The sequence below is a fragment of the Trachypithecus francoisi genome, unplaced genomic scaffold (genome assembly GCF_009764315.1).
Source record: "Trachypithecus francoisi isolate TF-2019V2 unplaced genomic scaffold, Tfra_2.0 Lachesis_group8, whole genome shotgun sequence".
NCBI classification, from domain to species: Eukaryota; Metazoa; Chordata; class Mammalia; order Primates; family Cercopithecidae; genus Trachypithecus; species Trachypithecus francoisi.
Genome location: NW_022681473.1, coordinates 61848138 through 61867777, shown reverse-complemented (window position 1 = coordinate 61867777; position 19640 = coordinate 61848138). Strand labels below are relative to the sequence as shown.

The 19640-nt window shown below is 41.2% G+C and overlaps 1 protein-coding gene across 1 annotated transcript; it reads right to left on the bottom strand.

Annotated features, from left to right (window-relative positions):
* Positions 1–6176: 6176 nt before the first annotated feature.
* Positions 6177–17813, bottom strand: CUNH11orf40 (chromosome unknown C11orf40 homolog; the record flags this gene model as incomplete). The annotated part of the gene is given in 7 exon segments (XM_033207426.1): positions 6177–6521; positions 6523–6608; positions 6611–6671; positions 7317–7341; positions 7343–7453; positions 13049–13209; positions 17688–17813. Coding segments are annotated over 7 exon segments (630 nt in total), but the record flags the coding sequence as incomplete, so codon positions are not given.
* Between the last annotated feature and the right edge of the window lie 1827 nt (positions 17814–19640).

Genomic DNA, 19640 nt, shown 5'->3' with positions numbered 1-19640 from the left:
GATTCATAAAACAAGTTCTTAGAGACCTACAAAGTGACAGACTCCCACACAATGGCAGACTTTAACATCCCACTGTCAATGTTAGACAGATCAATGAGACAGAAAATAAAGATATTCAGGACCTGAACTCAGCTCTGGACCAAGTGGACCTAATAAACATCTACAGAATTCTCTGCCACAAGTCAACAATACATATTATTCTTAGCAAAGCATAGCACTTATTCTAAAATTGACCACATAATTGGAAGTAAAGCACTCCAACAAATGCAAAATAATGGAAATCATAATAGTTGCTCAGACCACAGTGGAATCAAATTAGAACTCAGGATTTAAAAACTCACTCAAAGCCACACAACTACATGAAAATTGAACAACTTGTTCCTGAATAACTACTGGGTAAATAATGAAACTAAGGCAGAAATAAAGTTTTTTGAAACCAATGAGAACAAACAGACAACATACCAGATCTGTGGGACACAGCTAAAGCAGGGTTAAGAGGGAAATTTATAGCACTAAATACCCACATCAGAAAGCTGGAAAGATCTGAAATTGAGATCCTAACATCAAAATTAAAAGAACTTGAGAAGCAAGAGCAAACAAATTCAAATGCTAGCAGAAGACAAATAACCAAGATCAGAGCAGAACTGAAGTAGATAGAGACACTAAAAACACTCAATATGCAATTTCGCAGTGCTTTCCCTTTTTCTCTCTAGGGAGATCAGCTCTAGTGCAGACATAAATCTGAATGACTTGGTGTTAGTCATCTCCTACAGCATTTTGAGTTCAAGGTACAGCCTAAATGCAGAGCAGGTCCCTTGAAGTTTATAGGCATTACATGCAGTTAATACACCTAAAGGGCATGAAAGCACAGCTATAGGCATAAGCTGTTAACTTCTCCGCACTAGCAGATTGACAATTACAATCCAGCTTGATTTTCTCCATTAGGAGCTTATTTTTATGTTAATCCTAGTTATGGATACAGAACTCAATACTCCTGCTTTAAGGTTTTTATTCTGAACTGCTCCTTTCTCCCCTTCCCAATTCTTGGACTCAGAACAAGTGGGAGGATATAAGAAATATGAATAAGTGCTTGACCTTTGCTAGGACAAAACTGGATAGTTCTGGGTTCTTAGAGCAAGCAGACTGAGAAATACCCTAAGCAGACTGAGAAATACTCTTAAGTTTTCACATTTATCTTAACTCAGGAAATTCAGTCTTTCAGTCACTCAGCTGAATTTTTAGTTGTATGGATACTTCCCAAGTGGAGGCCCCACTGTGTTCACTAAGGCTACTCTACCCTCTCTACTCCAGAGCCACTCTCGGCAGATGTCAGTTATTTTATGGCTCTTACCTAAGAGGAAAGTGTCAGCCCAAAACTAAAGCTTCCAGATTAGGACAGTTATAGCTAATGGTCTTTTCCCATCCTTAGTGACAGTGTTGAACTTCTAATTCATACATGAGATCGAAGGAGACCAGAATATGTTACCCCAAAATATGCCTCAACATAGAAGTTTGAACTAAAGCAATTAAGCAGTAAACAGGAGAGCTCTATCCTCCCCACTTTCTGCCTAAAAACAGGCTATCAGCTTACAAACCTTACTCCATTATAGTTTCTTCTCAGGTATTTACCCTCCCAGTTTCCTGCCTTTGGAAGCCTAAAGGTCACTTTGTTTTGTTTCTCTACAAGTTTTTTTTTTTTTTTATTTTGCGGTGTGGGGAGGGGGCCAGGGCGTGCTGGAGATGCTACATAACCCTAGGCTTAGATCTTAGGCTTATCTTTTGAAGTTTTGGCCTTGTGATATGCATGACAGGACACATTAATAAACTTGTTTTCTTGATAATCTCTTCACTGTTGCAGGAGTCTCTGCCAACTACAACCTTACCAGGGTTGAGAAAATAAGTTTCTTCTCCAGTGAAACATAGCTTTCTACTCAGACTGCAACCTCTATGCCTTGAATGCTGTTGAATAACTTTGGCTAAAAGCTTAGGGTTTTACAGGTGGATTCATTTACCTCATAAGTTAAAAAAAATCAGTATTCTTCTGTAATACAGAATCCATTACACAAATGTCACAAACATGGACAAATCTTAGAAGGGCCTATTAGAATCACAAAGTTGAACAAACAGGGTTAAGAGCAACTTTTAAAGACTGAGTCCTGAGCATTCCCAAAACTCTAGGTGTGAGGTTTTTTGGCAAACTAGCATAACTGCTAGCTCCTTTTCTACCAAGATCAGTCTGAGAAGTACCACATATACAAAAACACAAATTAGACTTTGAAGAAGGCTGGACTGAAGAATGATGGTAGGTTTGTGAGGGGTAGCCTTGGCCAGAGACAGGAGATACTCAAGCACTGCTATGGGAAGATGCAATAGAAAGCGAACTGTGAGAGTTTGGGCCTTGTTAGTCCCCTGCATTGCCTTGGAGCAAACAGTGCCTAGGTAACACTTGCATAAACTCAGAGCCCTGGTTCGTATGTCCCCAGAAATACATTCAGGGCAGCGCATTCATGAGCCCTGTGCTCATGAAAGTCATGAAAAGCAGGTAGAGAGTGATTTTAGGCAATAGTGTTCCCACCATTTTTTCATATTCTCAGCACTGGTTACTTATTCATGAAGAATTCTTGTTAGATCTGCTTCTCCCTAAGGGCCATAGGTTTCATTTTGTGGGGAGGGAAGGTTTGCTATTCATTTTTATTTTATTTTTTTGAGATAGTTTTGCTTTTGTTGCCCAGGCTGGAGTGCAATGGCCCAATCTCGGCTCACTGCAACCTCTGCCTCCCAGGTTCAAGCGATTCTCCTGCTTCAGCCTCCTGAATAGTTGGGATTATAGGCATGCACCACCACACCCGGCTAATTTTGTATTCTTAGTAGAGATGGGGTTTCTCTATGTTGGTCAGGGTGGTCTCGAACTCTTGACCTCCTAAAGTGCTGAGACTACAGGCATGAGCCCCTGTACCCGGCCTCGTTTGCTGTTCATTTTTGGTGTCTTGGCCTTTTCATCCTAGCACTCATTTACCCTCTCATGGGCACTGGGAAGTCTGTGGTGCATGTGCATTACCTGACTATGTGTTGTTCTATCCTAAACGCAATAGGACAAAACAAAGACATTTGAGAAACAAGTAGTTCAAAAGCAGCTGAATTGAGTCCATCAGAAAAATCATTAGAACAGTTAAGCCATTATCAGTAGTGTTCACAAGTTTGAATTAGTATGTCCATAAGACCCAGTAAGGCCTTAACCTGGCATGAAGTTTATACTCAGTTTTATAGAGTGGACAGGAAGTTGAGCAGTCCACTATCCTCGATCTCAATGAGAAGCCATACAACTGTCTGTCGAGAAGAGTCAAACGCTAAAGATACTTATTCTGAGCCAAAAATGAGTGACCATGGCCCATGATACATCCCTCAGGAGGTCCTGAGAACATGTGCCCAACGTGGTTAGGATGCAGCTTGGTTTTATACATTTGTGAGACATGAGACATCAAATACATTTAAGTAGTACGTGGGGTGGGTAGGGGGCGCTTCCAGGCTATAGGTAAACTTACATTTTCTGGTTGAAAAAACTTCTGGTTTATCTAAAAGACCTGGAATCAATAAAGGAAATGTTCAGATTAAAGATTGTAGAGACCAAGGTTCTTTTGAAGTCTCATAGTGGCTGCCCTTAGACAATAGATGACAAGTGTTTCCTATTCAGATCTTTAAAAGGTGCTAGACTCAGTTAATCTCTAAGATTTGGAAAGCCTGCAAGAAAAAGGATCTAGCTTTGTTAGATTCTTTACAGATGCAGATTTACCCCCACAAATGTCGGCTTTGCAGGGCCGTTTCAAAGTATGCCAAAGAAATATGTTTTTGGGGTGAAGTATTTTGATTTTCTTTGTCACGTAATGTTATGCCAGAGACAGACTGGAAAGTCACAATATATAAGAGTTAAATAAAACCCATCTGATGAGAATGTATGGTTTGTAGGACATGAGTCCCCAGACTCCTTAGACAGAAACTTGGGCAAGATTAAAAAAAGTCAGTTTAGTCCTCAGATCCTTCACGCCTGCAGGGATGTGAATGGTTGACAAGGATGAGACAAAAATGCATATGTGACACCTTGACATGGATCACTGCACTGGTATTCCAGTTTATCTCAGTTATATAAGTCCAAGATGTGTGTCATAGGCTCTTGAGTCCAGATATGATCGCTCTCAGACCAGTTTTGATATGGACAGGAGACAGAAATACTGGGTAGAAGAGGGCGGTTCCCTGGCAAAGCCCCACCCTCAAGCCTGGAAACCCACAGCCCTAAATGGCAACAGGTATTCCTGGTTTTGTGCCCAAAAGTTGCCATTTGGTCCACCATACCTACCTATCCTGTACCCTTGTAAACCCTAAACCCAAGGCGAGGAGGGCGGCGGGAGGAGGGCAGGACCCTGTACCCTTGTAAACCTTAAACCGAGGGCAGCGGGAGGGCGGCGGGAGGGCGACAACGTCTAAGAGAAGTTCAACTGGGGACAGTTGGAGAGGAGATTGGCCAGTGGATGGCTAAACTCCAGGGGAAGATCATCTTCCCACTCTGTCCACTTCTCAGCTCCCCACCTATCCCTCTGAGAGCCACCTCCACCACCACTGAATAAAACCCCTGAGTTCATCTTTTGAGTCTGTGTGTGACCTGATTTTTACTGGATACCAGACAACAGCTTGGAATACAGAAAGCTGTCACATTGGCCCTCTGTCCTTGTGAAAAGGCAGAGGGTCAGCTGAGCTGTTTAACACTTAAACTGTCTGGGGATGGCAAAGCTAGAAGAGCACACTGTAACACATGCCCACTTTGGCTTTGGGAGTCACAGGCACCCACCCCTGAACGCTACCATGGGGCCAGAGCCCAGGGTCGCTCACACCGGCTCCTGCATCTGCCCATCTGCATGCTCCCCCTCCTGTAAGGGGTCTCTGTGTACACCCCTCAGTGTGTAAGGGGTCTCAGTCAAACATATGAGCCACACCCCTGTCACACATCCTGTGAGAGGGGGCTTAGGGAACTCTCCCATTGCAGTTTCAAGTAAGTCGGCTCCTTTATACATTTTGCGTGTGTCTTAACTCAGTAATATGAGTTATTGGAGGGTCTACTCAATAGTCTAGTTGGAAAGCATCTACAAGCGTGTTATAAGGGTGTTGGGGGAGATACCTAACATGGAGGCTTGGAGTTCATACAGACTTTCCTTATGCTAGGAATTAATTTGGTGTATCTCTTATTCCATCATCAACTGCTAACCTTGGTTGTCAGGTAAAAGTGTTTCCTTATCAGCAGCAAACTTAATCTTATTAGAAAATGTAGAAACAGGTCACTTGGCTGAAAAGTACTTAGGCTTTGAAAGAAAGCATTTGCCAGTAGACTTTGAAAATAGTAATCCTAGGTCAGGCAGTTCCAATGATGCAATTCTCAAACATCTTATTTATTAAATACAAAGGATGCTTAGATAGCAGCACTTCTCTGGTAGGAATACAGACCTTTGAAATTCTCATGAAATGAGATTTGTGGATTTCTCGGGGTAGTGGGGGGATTGGATATGTAAGGGGAATATTGACCACTAGATTCCTGGGCTTTCTAGACTTTGTGGAAGGTAACTACTGAGTAACATAATATCTGTGAGTAACTTTATTAAAAAAAAATAGCTAGGCCATGACCATTTTACAGTCTATTACATTACGATATTTATAACCCTTTCCCCTGTGTTTAGGCTTAGGACACATTGATTGCATGTGTCTTCCTTCAAGGAAGGTGTCAACAGCTTGCTATGAGTTTGATAGTGATTCCCCTAATCCTTCCCCTAGGGGGACCTATGGTTATTCATGCAGGTAATTTCACACTGGAGAAAAGAATAACCAACCATTTGTAGAATGTGTGACCTAAGCTTTAGAGAACACTGATACCCAGCAACCCAAAATTCATTATGGCTCCCCAGTCAGTGGGGGAATAGGAAGCCGGGTAGTAGATTTTAGTTCATAGTGGAGTATAATGGATAGCCAGCTCATAGGGGATCCCCGATATTGGAATGCACCTGGGGATCATTTTCCTCAAAAACGTATACTCAGAAGAGATATGTCTACTTATAACTTTGGCCTATGAGGCAAGTGTTCTCAGTGGGGAAAGCTAGATGGAAGCCTTTGAAACTTCCCTTTCTCCGCACAAGACAGTAAACAGTGTTATGTAACAGAAGGGATACAGAACGTTAGTGACACTTAAAATGGTCTCAAGGATGCAGTTAATGGCCCTCATCATATCCCCATATAGTTCACCAGTATAGCACCCAAAACACAAAGATCCTACAGAAAGAGTACCTCACATTCAACCAAATGTTAGCCTCAATTAAATTGGTCTGCCAGATACGGTATCTGCCACAGCACAGTAACACCTGAATCAGCATCTGATTTAATGATCACCATACCACAGTCATTGATTTGGCAAATATTTTTCTACATCAGGGCAGGGACTTCAAACAGTTCACATCCACATGAAGTAAAATACGATCTATACACATAGGTTTGCCCTATAAAGACTTGGAGCAGTGCTAGGACAGAATGTTCTGATGGAAGTGTTTTGTAATCAGTGCGGTCCAATTCAATGGCCAGTCCCATGTGGCTATTGAACACTTGCAGTGTTGCATGTTGGTAGCTTTAAGGCTCATACACTACAGAGCATGAAGAACAAACACTAAGAAAACGCCTAAGTTTGTTTCATAGATGGATCACAGATAGAGTACGAGCCAAAAAAAAAAAAAAAAAAAAAAGATGGATGGCTGCTGCATAACTCCATTTAAGCATACCTTGAATGACAATGGAGGAAAATATTTCCAATGGACATATTCAGGTGGTGTCTGGTTGTTCATTGTGAAAAAGCCCTTCATTTCATGATGAAGTTACACACATATACTAATGTTCAATGGCAAATTGCTTTACTGCTGGTCAATGGCAGGAAAGGAGAAAATAACTGAAGACCTGTAACAAGTTGGAATGCAACAGAGGCATATGGATTGGAGTAGTGCATGAGCACATCTACAGAAGAGAAGCATCAAAATTCAGTAGATGCTGGGAAGATCCCAGAAATATTGTGAAATTTTGAAGTACCCACTTCATTTCACACAAGAGACCAAAAAAACAATGTGACCAGAAGGGGAAAGATGATTACTGTTACCAAAGTAGCTCTAAACCCGTTCAAATTCTATGGCATTGTTTTGCCCATTAATGGCTGGGGCACCAAGAAGTCTCTAGGAGATCCAGCTAGAAACCACAGGGTAAGACATTCCCCACAGACATGAAAAAGACACGGCCTAAACCTGACCTGCTAACCAGAAAGAGCATGATAAGATCCATTAAGTAACATAGAAGCTGGTGTTTCATTGCTCCCACAGGTAGAAGGGCTGAGATCCAGGAAACAGAGACTCTACTGGAAACATGTTCCAGATAGCAAGGTCTTTGAAGGGCAAGAGAAGCGATGTTGAAATGAAAGAGCTCTAGGAGGCGGCACATAAAGGATGAAAACTGTTACAGAAATTCAATTTACCATTCACCAAAACATCTTGGCTTCTTCAATTTCTGCCCATCCTGGCAGTTTTGAAGTTTTCAGCACCTAACCCTGAGATTAAAGATTCAGATGTGCCGATATCAGATGGAAGATGCCTGTTGAAACCTGTCCCCTCAATTTAACTCTAATACCTCCTGAGAAGGACAACAAGGTTGACATTTTAAATCTTGACATGCCACATAGTATCCTTTTTTCCAGCTATCAAGGTAATGGACCAGTTAGAGCATTTAAGGCTTCTTGACCTTGAGGTTTGACAACTTGAGGTGGGGTGCAGGGTGGCATTATTCGGAGGCATCTCATTCAGGAGAGCCATTGTCTTAATGTTCACTCTGAGTCTAAAGACTCTTGACTAAGACTCCAGCTAGGGTTTGCACACTGGAGCTGCAGTAAGCATTGTCCTGAAACTTTAGGACAGTATTTCAAGGTATATCACTTTCATATTGAACTTTGTATTATTTATTTGTATTATCCCACATTATAAATATAGGAATGTCCCATATTTCCTTCTATTAGCTTTTATTCTAGACCCCTTCCCCTGAGCAGACAAGGGGAAGCTAGCACCTCACTTCCCAGCTCAGTTCCTGAACTAGGTCTTCTCTGCATCCCAATACCAGTATCTTAGCTACTTCTAGTCAGTCACTTGGTCTTTGTGGCCTCTTACCATCTTCCTCTTGATTCCAAATCCTGACATATTATGTGATGGTTAATTTTATGTTATCAACTTGACAGGGCCATGGGGTGCCTAGACACATGGGCAAACATTCTGGGTGTCTGAAGGGTTTCTAGATTAGTATTTGAATTTTTAGATTAAAGCTGGCTACCCTCCCCAGTGTGGGTGGACCTCATCCTATCAGTTGAGGGCCTCTGTAGAAGAACACAATGGCAGAGTAATTGAGAGCACCCTTCTGCCTGACTGCCTTGAGCTAGGACATTCGTCTTTTCCTACCTTCAAGTCAAAGTCAAATGTTGGCTCTCATCTCGAGCCTAGTTTTTGGACTGGAACTTACACAATCAGCTTTCTTAGTCTTCAGGTCTTCACACTTAAACTGGAACTACACCATCAGCTCTCCTGGGTTTCTAGCTTGCCAATTCCTTGTAGTTCTGTGTGTACAAGCATTTTATTGGTTTTATCTAAAGAATCTTTTTTAATCTGGAAAACCCTTCTTGTTTTCCATGTCCTTTCTCTGGATTAACCCCTGAATCCCAGCCCCAAAATCCACCAACCCACCCCCCCCAACCACTTATGGTCTTTTTGTAGGCACAGTAACGTGTTTTTATCAGCAAGGATCACTTACTTGGTGGAAAAGAGGGAAGTTTTAAAATTAACTTATTTTAGGTTCAGGATATGCATGCAGGTTTTTATATGAGTGTATTGTGTAATGCCGAGGTTTGGGATACAAATGATCCCATTACCAAAGTAATGAGCATAGTACCCAATAATTGTACTCTTGCTCTCTCTCTCATAGTATACTCCAGAGTCTACAGTTGCCATCTTTATGTCCATGAGTACCCAATGTTTACCTCCCACTTATAACATGTGGTATTTAGTTTTATTATTCCTGTGTGAATTCATTTAGGATAATGGCCTCAAGCTCTATGTTGCTGCAAGGGTCATGAGTTTACTCTTTTCTTATGGCTGCATAGCATTCCATGGTGTATACGTACTACTCCCCCATTCACCTCCCCAATCAAATCTACCTTTTATGGGAGCTTAGATCGATTTCATGTCTTTGCCATTGTGAATGGCACTGCAGTGAACATAGAAGTGCATGTGTTTTGGCAGAATGATTTTTCTTTGGGTATATATCCAGTCAAATGGTAGTTCTAAGTTCTTTGAGAATGTCCCAATTGCTTTCTACAGTGGCTGAATTAATTTGTATTCCTACCAAGTGTTGGTAAGCATTTCCTTTTCTCCACAGCCTTATCAGCATCTGATTTAATAATCACCATTCTGACTGGTGTGAGATGGTGTCTCATTGTGGTTGAGTTGCATTTCTCTGATTAGTAATATTGAGCATTTGTCTACTGGCTGCTGGTATGTCTTTTGAGAAGCATTCACAGTGTCACTTTAATTTTTTTTTTTTTTTTGGCTTGTTAAGTGGTTTAAGTTCCTTGTAGATTCTGGGTATTAGCCCTTGTCAGATGCATAGTTTGTAAATATTTTCTCCAGTTCTGTAGGTCTGTTTATTCTGATAGTTTCTTTTGCTGTGCAGAAGCTCTATTAGTTAGGTCTCACTTGTTTATTCTTGTTTCTATTGCAAATGATTTTGGGGACTTAGTCATAAATTATTTCCCAAGGCCAATGTCCAGAATGATCTTTCCTAGATTTTTTTAGGATTCTTACAGTTTGAGGTCTTGCATTTAAATCTTTAAATCCATCTTAAGTTTATTTTTGTATATGGGGAAAGGTAGGGGTCCAGTTTCATTCTTCTGCATATGGCTAGCCAGCTATTCCAGAGCCATCCATCGAATAGGGAGTCTTTACCCCATTGCTTATCTTTGTCAACTTTGTCAACAATCAGATGACTGTCAGTATGTGGCTTTATTTCTGTGTTCTCTATTCAGGGCTATTGGGCTAAATGATGTTTTTGTAGCAGTGTCACGATGTTTTGGTTACTGTAGCCTTACAGTATAGTTTGAAGTTGGGCAATGTTATGCCTCTGGCTTTTCTTGTTTAGAATTGCTTTGGCTATTCAAGATTTTTGGTTCTATGAGTTTTAGAATAGCTTCTAGTTCTTTGAAAAATGACATTAGTTTGAAGTAGCATTGAATCTACAGACTACCTTGGATAGTATGACCATTTTAGCGATATTGATTCTGCCAGGCCAAAAGCATGTATATTTTCTCATTAATGTCATCTGATTTCAGCAGTGTTTTAGTCTCCTTGTGGAGATCTTTCACCTCCCTGGTTAGATGTATTCCTAGGGGTGTGTGTGTGTGTCTATTGTAAGTGGGATTGCCTTCTTGATTTGGCTCTCAGTTTGAATATTATTGGTGTATAAGAAGTGCTACTGATTTTTGTACATTGGTTTTCTATGTGAAACTTTGCTGAAATTATTTCAGTTCGAGGAGGCTTTTGACAGTCTTTAGGTCTTCTAGGTCCATGATTATATCAGACAGTTTTACTTTTCCTATTTGGATGCCCTTCTCTTGTTCAGTTGCTTTGGCAAGAACTTGCAGTACTACGTTGAATAGGAGTGGTGAGAATGGGCATCCTTGCTGATATGGTTTGGCTGTCTCCCCACCCAAATCTCTTCTTGAATTCCCATGTGTTATGGGAGGAACCTGGTGGGGGTAATTGAATAATGGTGGCAGGTCTTTCCCATGCTGTTATGACAGTGAGGAAGTCTCATGAGATCTGATGATTTTCAAAAGGAGTTTCCCTGCACAAACTCTCGTCTGTTGCCATGTGAGACATGACTTTCACCTTCCACCATGATTGTGAGGCCTCCCCAGTCACGTGGAACTAATACACTTGCCCTGTTCTAGATCAAGGGGAATGCTTCCAGCTTTTGTCCTTTCAGTGTGTGCTTGTGTCCTTTTCACCTGTGGGTTTGTCACAGATGGCTCATTTTGAAGTATGTTCCTTCAATGCCTAATTTGTTGAGGGTTTGTTACAAAGCAATGTTGAATTTTATCAAAAGTATTTTCTATGTCTATTGCAATGATCACGTAGGTTGTTTAAGCTCCGTTCACGATGAATCCCTTTATTGATTTGCTATATTGTACCAGCCTTGTATCCCTGGAATAAAGCATATGATTATGATGATTTGACTTTATGTGCTGTTGGATTTGGCCTGCTAGTATTTTGAGGATTTTTGTGTCCATTCTCAGGGATATTGACTGGTAGTTTTGTTATCTTTGCCAGGTTTTGGTGTTAGGGTAATGTTGCCTCATAATAGAATGAGTTAGGAGGCAAGTCCCTCCTCAATATCCTGAGGTAGCTTCAGTGAAATTGGTACTAGCTCTTTATATGCCTGGTAGAATTTGTCTGTGAATCCATCTGGTCCAGGGTTTTTGATAGGTCTATTACTGATTCACTTTTAGGACTAAATATTTGTCTTTTTAGGGTTTTAATTTCTGATTCAATCTTGGGAGGTGGTGTTCCCAAAAACTTATGTTTCCTCTAAGTTTTTCTAGTTTGTATGCATGGAGGTGTTCGTTACAGTCTGATAATATTTTGTATTTCTGTGGGATCAGTTGTAATGTCACCTCTCACCTGATTGCACTTACTTGAATCTTTTTGTTCCTTTGTTAGTCTAACGAGCAGTCTAGATATCTTGTTTATCCTTTCAAAAGCCAACTTGTGGTCGATTCTTTGTATGGATTTTTGTGTCTCAATTTCATTCAGCTGGTTTTAGTTATTTTTTTTTTTTGCTAGCTTTGGGATTTAGTTTGTTCCTGTTTTTCTAGTTGTAGATGTGATGTTAGATGATTAGTCTGAAATCTTTCTAAATTTATTGTAGGCATTAAATACCATAACTTTCAACTGTTTTTGCATCCCAGAGACTTGCATATTGCACTTGCTTAGTTATTTCAAATAATTTCTACCATAATTTTTGTTTACCTAAAAGTTATTCAGAAGTCAGTTGTCTAACTTCCATGTAATTGTGGTTGAAGAGATCTTGGTATCAATTTCTATTTTTATTCCATTGTAGTCCTAGAGTGTATAGTTGATATTTTCTGAATTAAGACTTGCTTTATGGCTGAGCATGTGGTTGATCTTAGATTATTTCCCCCTTTGCTGATGAGATGAACGTATGTTTTGTGGTTGATGAGTGGAGTATTCTGTAAATGTCTACTAGGTCAAATTGTTAAATGTCAAATTTAAGTCCAGGATTTGTTTTCTGCCTTGACCTAACACTGCCAGTGGGGTGTTAAAGTCCCTCACTATTGAGTGACAAAGTCTTCTCATAGATCTAGAAGTACTTGTTTTATGGATCTGGGTGCTGCAATGTTGGGTGCATACATACTTATGATAGTTAAGTCTTGTATAATGGAACCCTTTATCATTATGTAACTCCCTTTATTGTTCATTTAATGTCTGCTTTATCTGACGTAAAAGTGACTCCTTTTTCCCACTCGTATGATTTCTTACAATTCTTTATTAGATGTCATATGTATGGAGTCTTGTTTAATCCAACTTGGAACTTTGCCTTTTAAGTGGGGTGAAAAAACTGAGACACTAACAATTCATGTGATTTATTAGGTAGTGTTAAGCTTATGCTTTTTATATGCTGCTATGGTTTGAATGTGTACACACCCTCAAGATTCATAAGTTGAGACCAGGTAAGTGTTAGGGCCTTCAGGAGGTAATTGGTAGAATTCTTGTAAATGGAATTAGTGCCTTTATAAAAGGGTACCAGAGAGACCCCTGGTCACTTATATTTGGACCGCAGCTACTGAAAGTGCATGTTAGTACTTTCTTACTCCGAGGGCATTGCTGCATTCCTTGAAGGGCATCCCTTGGGGCCAGATACCTACAGTACCCTAAAGCAAGGTATTTTATCACCTTCTGCCAAGGTGTGGTCATTACTACCCATCACCACACTAGACAGCACTGTTAGTGGGTGGTTGGCCTGGTGTATGAACACATCCTCATCTAAGTTAAAGGCTCTGTAGAAGTTTATAAGGATATTTTTGGATTATGTTTCCTATCATGAGCCATCACAATCTGAAACACAGGAGTCTTTATTTTACCCTGAATCAAGATAAGCTCTTCAAAAGAAAGGCAGCCACAGGTGAGGATGGCTAGCTTTGCTGGTTTGACAGTCTCAGTATGTGATGAAAGGCATCTGTGAGCTCCTGAATTAAAGGCATAGCTCTGCCCTCAGTCAGGCAGAAGTAGCTATTCATGCAACCCCTACGAAAATGCTTTGAAAGCCCTTTAAAGCAATAGGCAACTATGAGTCCCTTACAGGAAGGACACTTAGATTTTTTTAAAACAAGTTTAAGGGTTATACAGTTTTGTTACATGGATGGTGGTGAGGTCTGGGTCTTTAGTGGTCATCACCTGAATGACATACATTTTTACCATTAATTTTTCATCCATCTTTCCCCCCTCTTCTGGGTCTCTAGTGTCTGTCATTCTACCCTATATAGCTGTGTACACTTAGGTTTTACCCGTCAACAAGGGTCTCAATGTACTTCATGACTTCTGCCTTTATCAGGGTTCTTCCATTCTGAGGGCAGAAATGTCTTGGAGATTGAGGGAAGGAAGATAACTTTTAGGATCAGCATCACAATCCCATTTACTGGTCCAATTCCATCCCCTAGCCATGTACATTTCAGAGGTATTGTTGCTTAGAGCAGAGAACATTGAAGTTAAGTGGAGACCCCTCAAACTGTAGGCTGAGGAACATCGAAGCAGAGATCCCTATTAGAAAGTGAGGTCAAGGCCGGGCGCGGTGGCTCAAGCCTGTAATCCCAGCACTTTGGGAGGCCGAGACGGGCGGATCGCGAGGTCAGGAGATCGAGACCTTCCTGGCTAACACGGTGAAACCCCGTCTCTACTAAAAATACCAAAACTAGCCGGGCGAGATGGCGGGCACCTGTAGTCCCAGCTACTCGGGAGGCTGAGGCAGGAGAATGGCGTAAACCTGGGAGGCGGAGCTTGCAGTGAGCTGAGATCCACTCCAGTCCGGGCAACAGAGCGAGACTCCGCCTCAAAAAATAAAAAAAAAATAAAAATAAAAATAAAAAAAAAAAAAAAGAAAGTGAGGTCAAGAAATCTGTAGGTTCTACATCAAGTATGGAAAAGAACTTGTGGGTCTAGGGTCCCACAAGAAAAGCAAGATAACAGTGTGATGATCAATTCTAGTCTAGAATTTTGGGGTCATAAGGGATCCTGAACAAACAACAACTAAGAAAGTAATCTCAAGGACTAAAACATCTAGGAACCCTTTCTTGAAAACACCTAGGAACCCGAGAAAGTATGTAGTAAGAGGGACCATGTATACTTCTATGAGGACAAAATAAGAAATGAGTTGTAAACTTCGATTTGTTTTGCGACAGTTTTGCTCTTGTCACCCAGGCTGGAGTGCAATGGCACTATCTTGGCTCACTGCAACCTCTGCTCCTAGATTCAAGTGATTCTCCTGCCTCAGTATCCTGAGTAGCTGGGATTACAAGCTCCCACTACTAGACCTGGCTTTTTTTTTTTTTTTGAGATGGAGTCTTGCTCTGCTGCCAGGCTGGAGTGCAGTGGTGCAATCTTGGCTCACTGCAACCTCTGCCTCCCAGGTTCAAGGGACTCTCCTGCCTCAGCCTCCTGAGTAGCTGGGACTACAGACATGTACCACCATTCCCAGCTACAGTTTTTGTATTTTTAGTAGAGACGAGGTTTCACCATGTTGGCCAGGATGGTCTCGATCTCTTGACCTTGTGATCTACCCGCCTTGGCCTCCTAAAGTGCTGGGATTAAACGCGTGAGCCACCGTGCCCGGACTGGATTTGTAAGCTTGAATGGCAAAGGAAGAGGAAGCAATGAACAGTGGCTATGAGCACACTAGGGATATGTCCATTTCCCAGTAAGTCATTCCCTAGCCTTGTGGTCTCCCAATTTCCATCAAGACAAAGGGAATCAACCTAAATGAATACCAAAGGGTCTTCTAAGTCTTAATCCACCAGAAAGGTCAATTGGGAGAGAAGGGAGAGAAGAAAACTTAAGTCAGAATAATGGAACTCTCATGTTCTGAAAAAAGGCTTTGTTAGGGAAAAAAGCCTTAGCCAAGGCAAGCATCCTAGAAAGTGAAATAACATTTAGTCCTTCCGGAGAGAATATTTGGATGGCTTCAGAAAAGAAAGCTATAAAATAAGTAAAGGCATCAAGAGGATGGGGTATGTATAAGCAACTTCCCTCTGATGGGGAATATTTTGAGTTGGTTGGAAAGTAGCTCACAACCTTCCCTATCAATAATGGTAAGGCCAGTTTGTGCCTGAGTCATAAGTGAAGCTTGAGCCAACCAGAGGTTTTTAAAAAAAAAAAACAACAAAAAAAACAGTTTCACTCTTGTTGCCCAGGCTGGAGTGCAATGGTGCAATCTCTGCTCACTGCAACCTCCTCCCCTCCCAGGTTCAAGCAATTCTCCTGCCTCAGCCTCCTGAGTAGCTGGGATTACAGGCATGCGCCACCATGACCCGCTAATGTTGTATTTTTAGCCAAGATGGGTTTTCTCCATGTTGGTCAGGCTGGCCTCGAACTCCTGACCTCAGGTGATCCGCCTGCCTTGGCCTCCCAAAGTGCTGGGATTACAGGCATGAGCCACCGCGCCCAGCTGAGAAGGTCCTTCTTCTAGCCTTCTGTTGTAAGGGACATTAAGCTTACGAATTAGAAATAGTCTTTCTAGTGAAAGCAGGGTTAATGCTCCCATCCCAGCTTCTTAGTGAGGCCCTTCTTTAGAAACTGTTCCCAGTCTGGGGTTACTCTAATGGCCCCACAATAACCACAGGAAGAAAGTGGTGAGAGAAAGGATGAGCTTTACCAGAACTAAGAAGTATCTTCTAGTATTTCACCAGCCCAAAGCATCTCAGTTCAGTGCCGATTTTCACTATTTCGTTAGTGAAAGTGAGGAATGTTGAGCTTGTTGTTCCAGTCTTCACTTCCTGGGCAAGTCGTGGGATTATGAAAGAGATGGAAGGAAATGGGACTAAACCTAGGTCCCTTATTCATTTTGTCTTTCTCAAAGACAATCAGCAGGGAATTTCTTACCTCTTAAAGGAAGCAGAAACAGAAAAAGCTGAGAGAAAGATACAGACAGAAAGGAAAAAAAACCTAAGAAGTTTCCCAGTCTCTACCCAAACTACTCAGACCCCACCCACCTCATTTCAGTCAGTGGCTTACAGAGCCTACAGACAGTTGAAGTTTAACTTAAGTAGAAGGTGAGAGAGTGCCATTGGTCAGAGTTCTTGAAGCCTGGATTAGCTGGAGCCACAGAGTCTCCTGAACTCACTAAACCAGAAGCAAAGTGGCAGTTGAGAGCTGGGGCTGATTTTTTAAATTGGGAGACTCCTGAGTGTGTCCACCTGTAACTATGGTATCATAATTCACCTTCCAACATTTAACATCAGGGTTCACAAGAAAAAAAAAGTTGCAATTGCCAGACATGGGCTAGAATCTTAAACTTGACAGTAAAATAACTCTGTACATTGTGAAATATACATCACTCCCTAGATTCTAGATCAGATCTAGAACCAACTCAGAATAAAGACACATAACTAATATTAGTTAACTTTCAGTGAATTTTTCCTATCAAAAAGTACCTTTTAAACTAGCAAAAGAAGAAGAAAAGGGAAGCATATGGTTTAGCATGGTAAGGACTCTCCTGCCCTAATTGTGTTCAGGACAACTTAGAAAACAGTCTTCTGGGTCCTCATTTCCAGCCTGTCAACTTATAATCACACTTGAGAGTCCATTTTCTGGGGCCATTCCTGCTATCAACTGTCTTAAGTTGGGTTCCTTAGAAACTGACTTTAAGACCTTTCCATGCTGAAAGTTTATCAGAAAGTAAGTTCAGAAACAATGTCTCAACAGGTGCAAAGGTGGCAGAATTTTGCAGAGGGAGAAGGTGAATTACAACGCAGTTTCATCAGACTTCCCAGCTGATTTACGAGAAACTCTGGAATAGAGATGGTCCTACACACTTGTCCTGAGTTAGGTAAGGGAGTCAGGCCTTTAAACTCACTATCAACTAGTCATTAAATACAATCATTGCAAATGGAGGGTGGCTAATTTAGGGTAATATACCTCCCTTTGGCTGAAGGTAATTCCTGGAAAGAAATGTAGGTGTGAACTACCAGCAGCTGATACTCTCAGCTTATGAGGTAATAAGTGCTTCAAGGGGGATCTGTGTGGAGCTACACAGTTTACAACTGGGGAAAGTAATATCTGATTAGTCTTCTGAGAGGACTTGAGATGGGTGTCAGATCCCAGAGTTCGGGTCCAGCCCATGCTGAAGTCTGTGAAGAGAGTGGATGGATGAACAGAACACTCGGCGGTCCGTAGGCAGGTGAAAGATGATTTCATTCAGCAGCCGTTCTTATTAACAACTTCCTCACACTGTCCACCTTAACTCAACTGTCTGCTCTGGCTCCTGCTGCCCCCATGCCTGCAACTGCATGGCTGGCTCTCCCTTGCCTTCAGGGTCAGCAGCTTACCTCTTTCTCTCTCTGGGCACCAGCGTGAGCCATGTTGTGGGGCCCCTCTGTCCATCTGCAAGATGGATAGCTTTGCCTGTCTTTCTCTGGGCCCCAGTGCCATATTGAGTTAAGCCAAGCCCCAAAAGCCCCTGTACAGTGTTAGCAGGGCGATTATACCTTTTACAGACACTAGTGGCTCAGAGTCAAGCATGAAGTTACACAAACAATCTATATAACAAGTAGAAGTGTGCACCTGTCCAACAAACTCGCTGAATCATGCAGGCCTGGATATCTGCCTTGGCTTATTCCTTGACCAAAACACATCCATATACCTTACAATGGGTGAAGGGAATAAATGGTCAGATTTTTCCTGATGATAGAATGGACTCTCCCATTGTTGCTCCCATGCTTCTTATCATAGTTCCTGTTTGTTAAGACATTATGAAACAGGTAGAATAAAATTAAACATAATTTAAAAATATAATGAGGACCAAAAAATAAACAAAAGTCAATAAGAAGCAATATAAGCCGACATAAAAATATATTCACCTTCTCAATTTTGATTTTTAAAAGATCCAGGCATAAAATAACAGAAACAAAACTATTAGAACTCAAATAACAGAGACAAATTTGGAAAATACATTTAAAGCTTGCTTAAAACATGCTTGTATTTATTGATTAGCTTTTTAGCAATGGAAACTGTAGAGAAGGACACACATAGAGAGCCGGAAGTGATAGATTCTCCTGGCAGGAGGCCAAAGACCTTAAGCAATTGATGTGTCTTGACCTGAACCTCAATCTCAAGAGACTCATTAAGCTCATCCATCTCTAAGGATATTCTGCTATTTGAACGATTCTGCTGCATTTTCTGTAATAAAGAGATACTTTTGTGAAGAAATAACCAGAATCTTATAGATTTTTTCATTAGGTGGTATTATGGCTGGCTCTTGATGGCCCAAAATGAATTTATTCCCTTGGAAAATATGACAGGGTTCTTCCTAGTGAAAATTAGCTCAAGCAAAAAGGGCTGTGTGATTGAAATGGGACTTGTGTATCAACACTTGGACGCATGCATGTATGCACACACAAACACATACACACACAAGCCTGACACTTGCCTTTATGCCGAGGTGGCAAATATGAACAAAGCTTTGGCCTAGTGAATTGTAGACTTAATCCCTAGTTCCCCTCAGGATAACTTCTGAGATTATAATGTCTTCAGGCAGTCAAAGATTTCCACTATACCCTAAAATCCAGCCACTTGTCAACTATATCATCTCTTCCTTTTATGGTATACTTTCTTCAGCTGTCTAATGTGTGTCCTAGTCCATTTTAAGTGCAAATTTCCATTATAAAAAAGACTACAAAATGGATCCAAACAGGTTGGAGTCATTAGAGTTACTGAATTCAGACCTATATGTCACTTTATCAGCTAGAACTTCAGCATCTAAATTCTCTTTCTTGGCTTCACTCTGGAGCCTAACATATCCCTGATGCCTACAACACTGATGTAAAAACTATACAACATATTAACATTTGAGAAGTCCCTATTCTAAAACACTCCAATATTTGCTAATATTTTATTTAGTATTTTTGGGTCAGTTCTTATAAGATTAGTCTTTAGTTTTTCTTTTTTGCACACTGTTTGCCAAGTTCAGTCATCAACACTAACCATCAGTACTGTGGTACCTCTTAAAGGGTGAGAAAGGCAGTAAGACAGGGTAACATGGAAAGCACTGTGTGTTTATAACTAATTTGGACAGTGAAATCTCATAGCTTTTGCAGAATTCTATTCATTAGAAGTGAACCATTAGGTCCAGCACCACTCAGGAAGAGGGGCTTACACTGGGGCACAAATGCTAGAAATGGAACACTGGGTTTCATTTGTGATAACTACTACAGGTACCTCCTAGGGAATCTTAGTAATATTTGGGGCAGG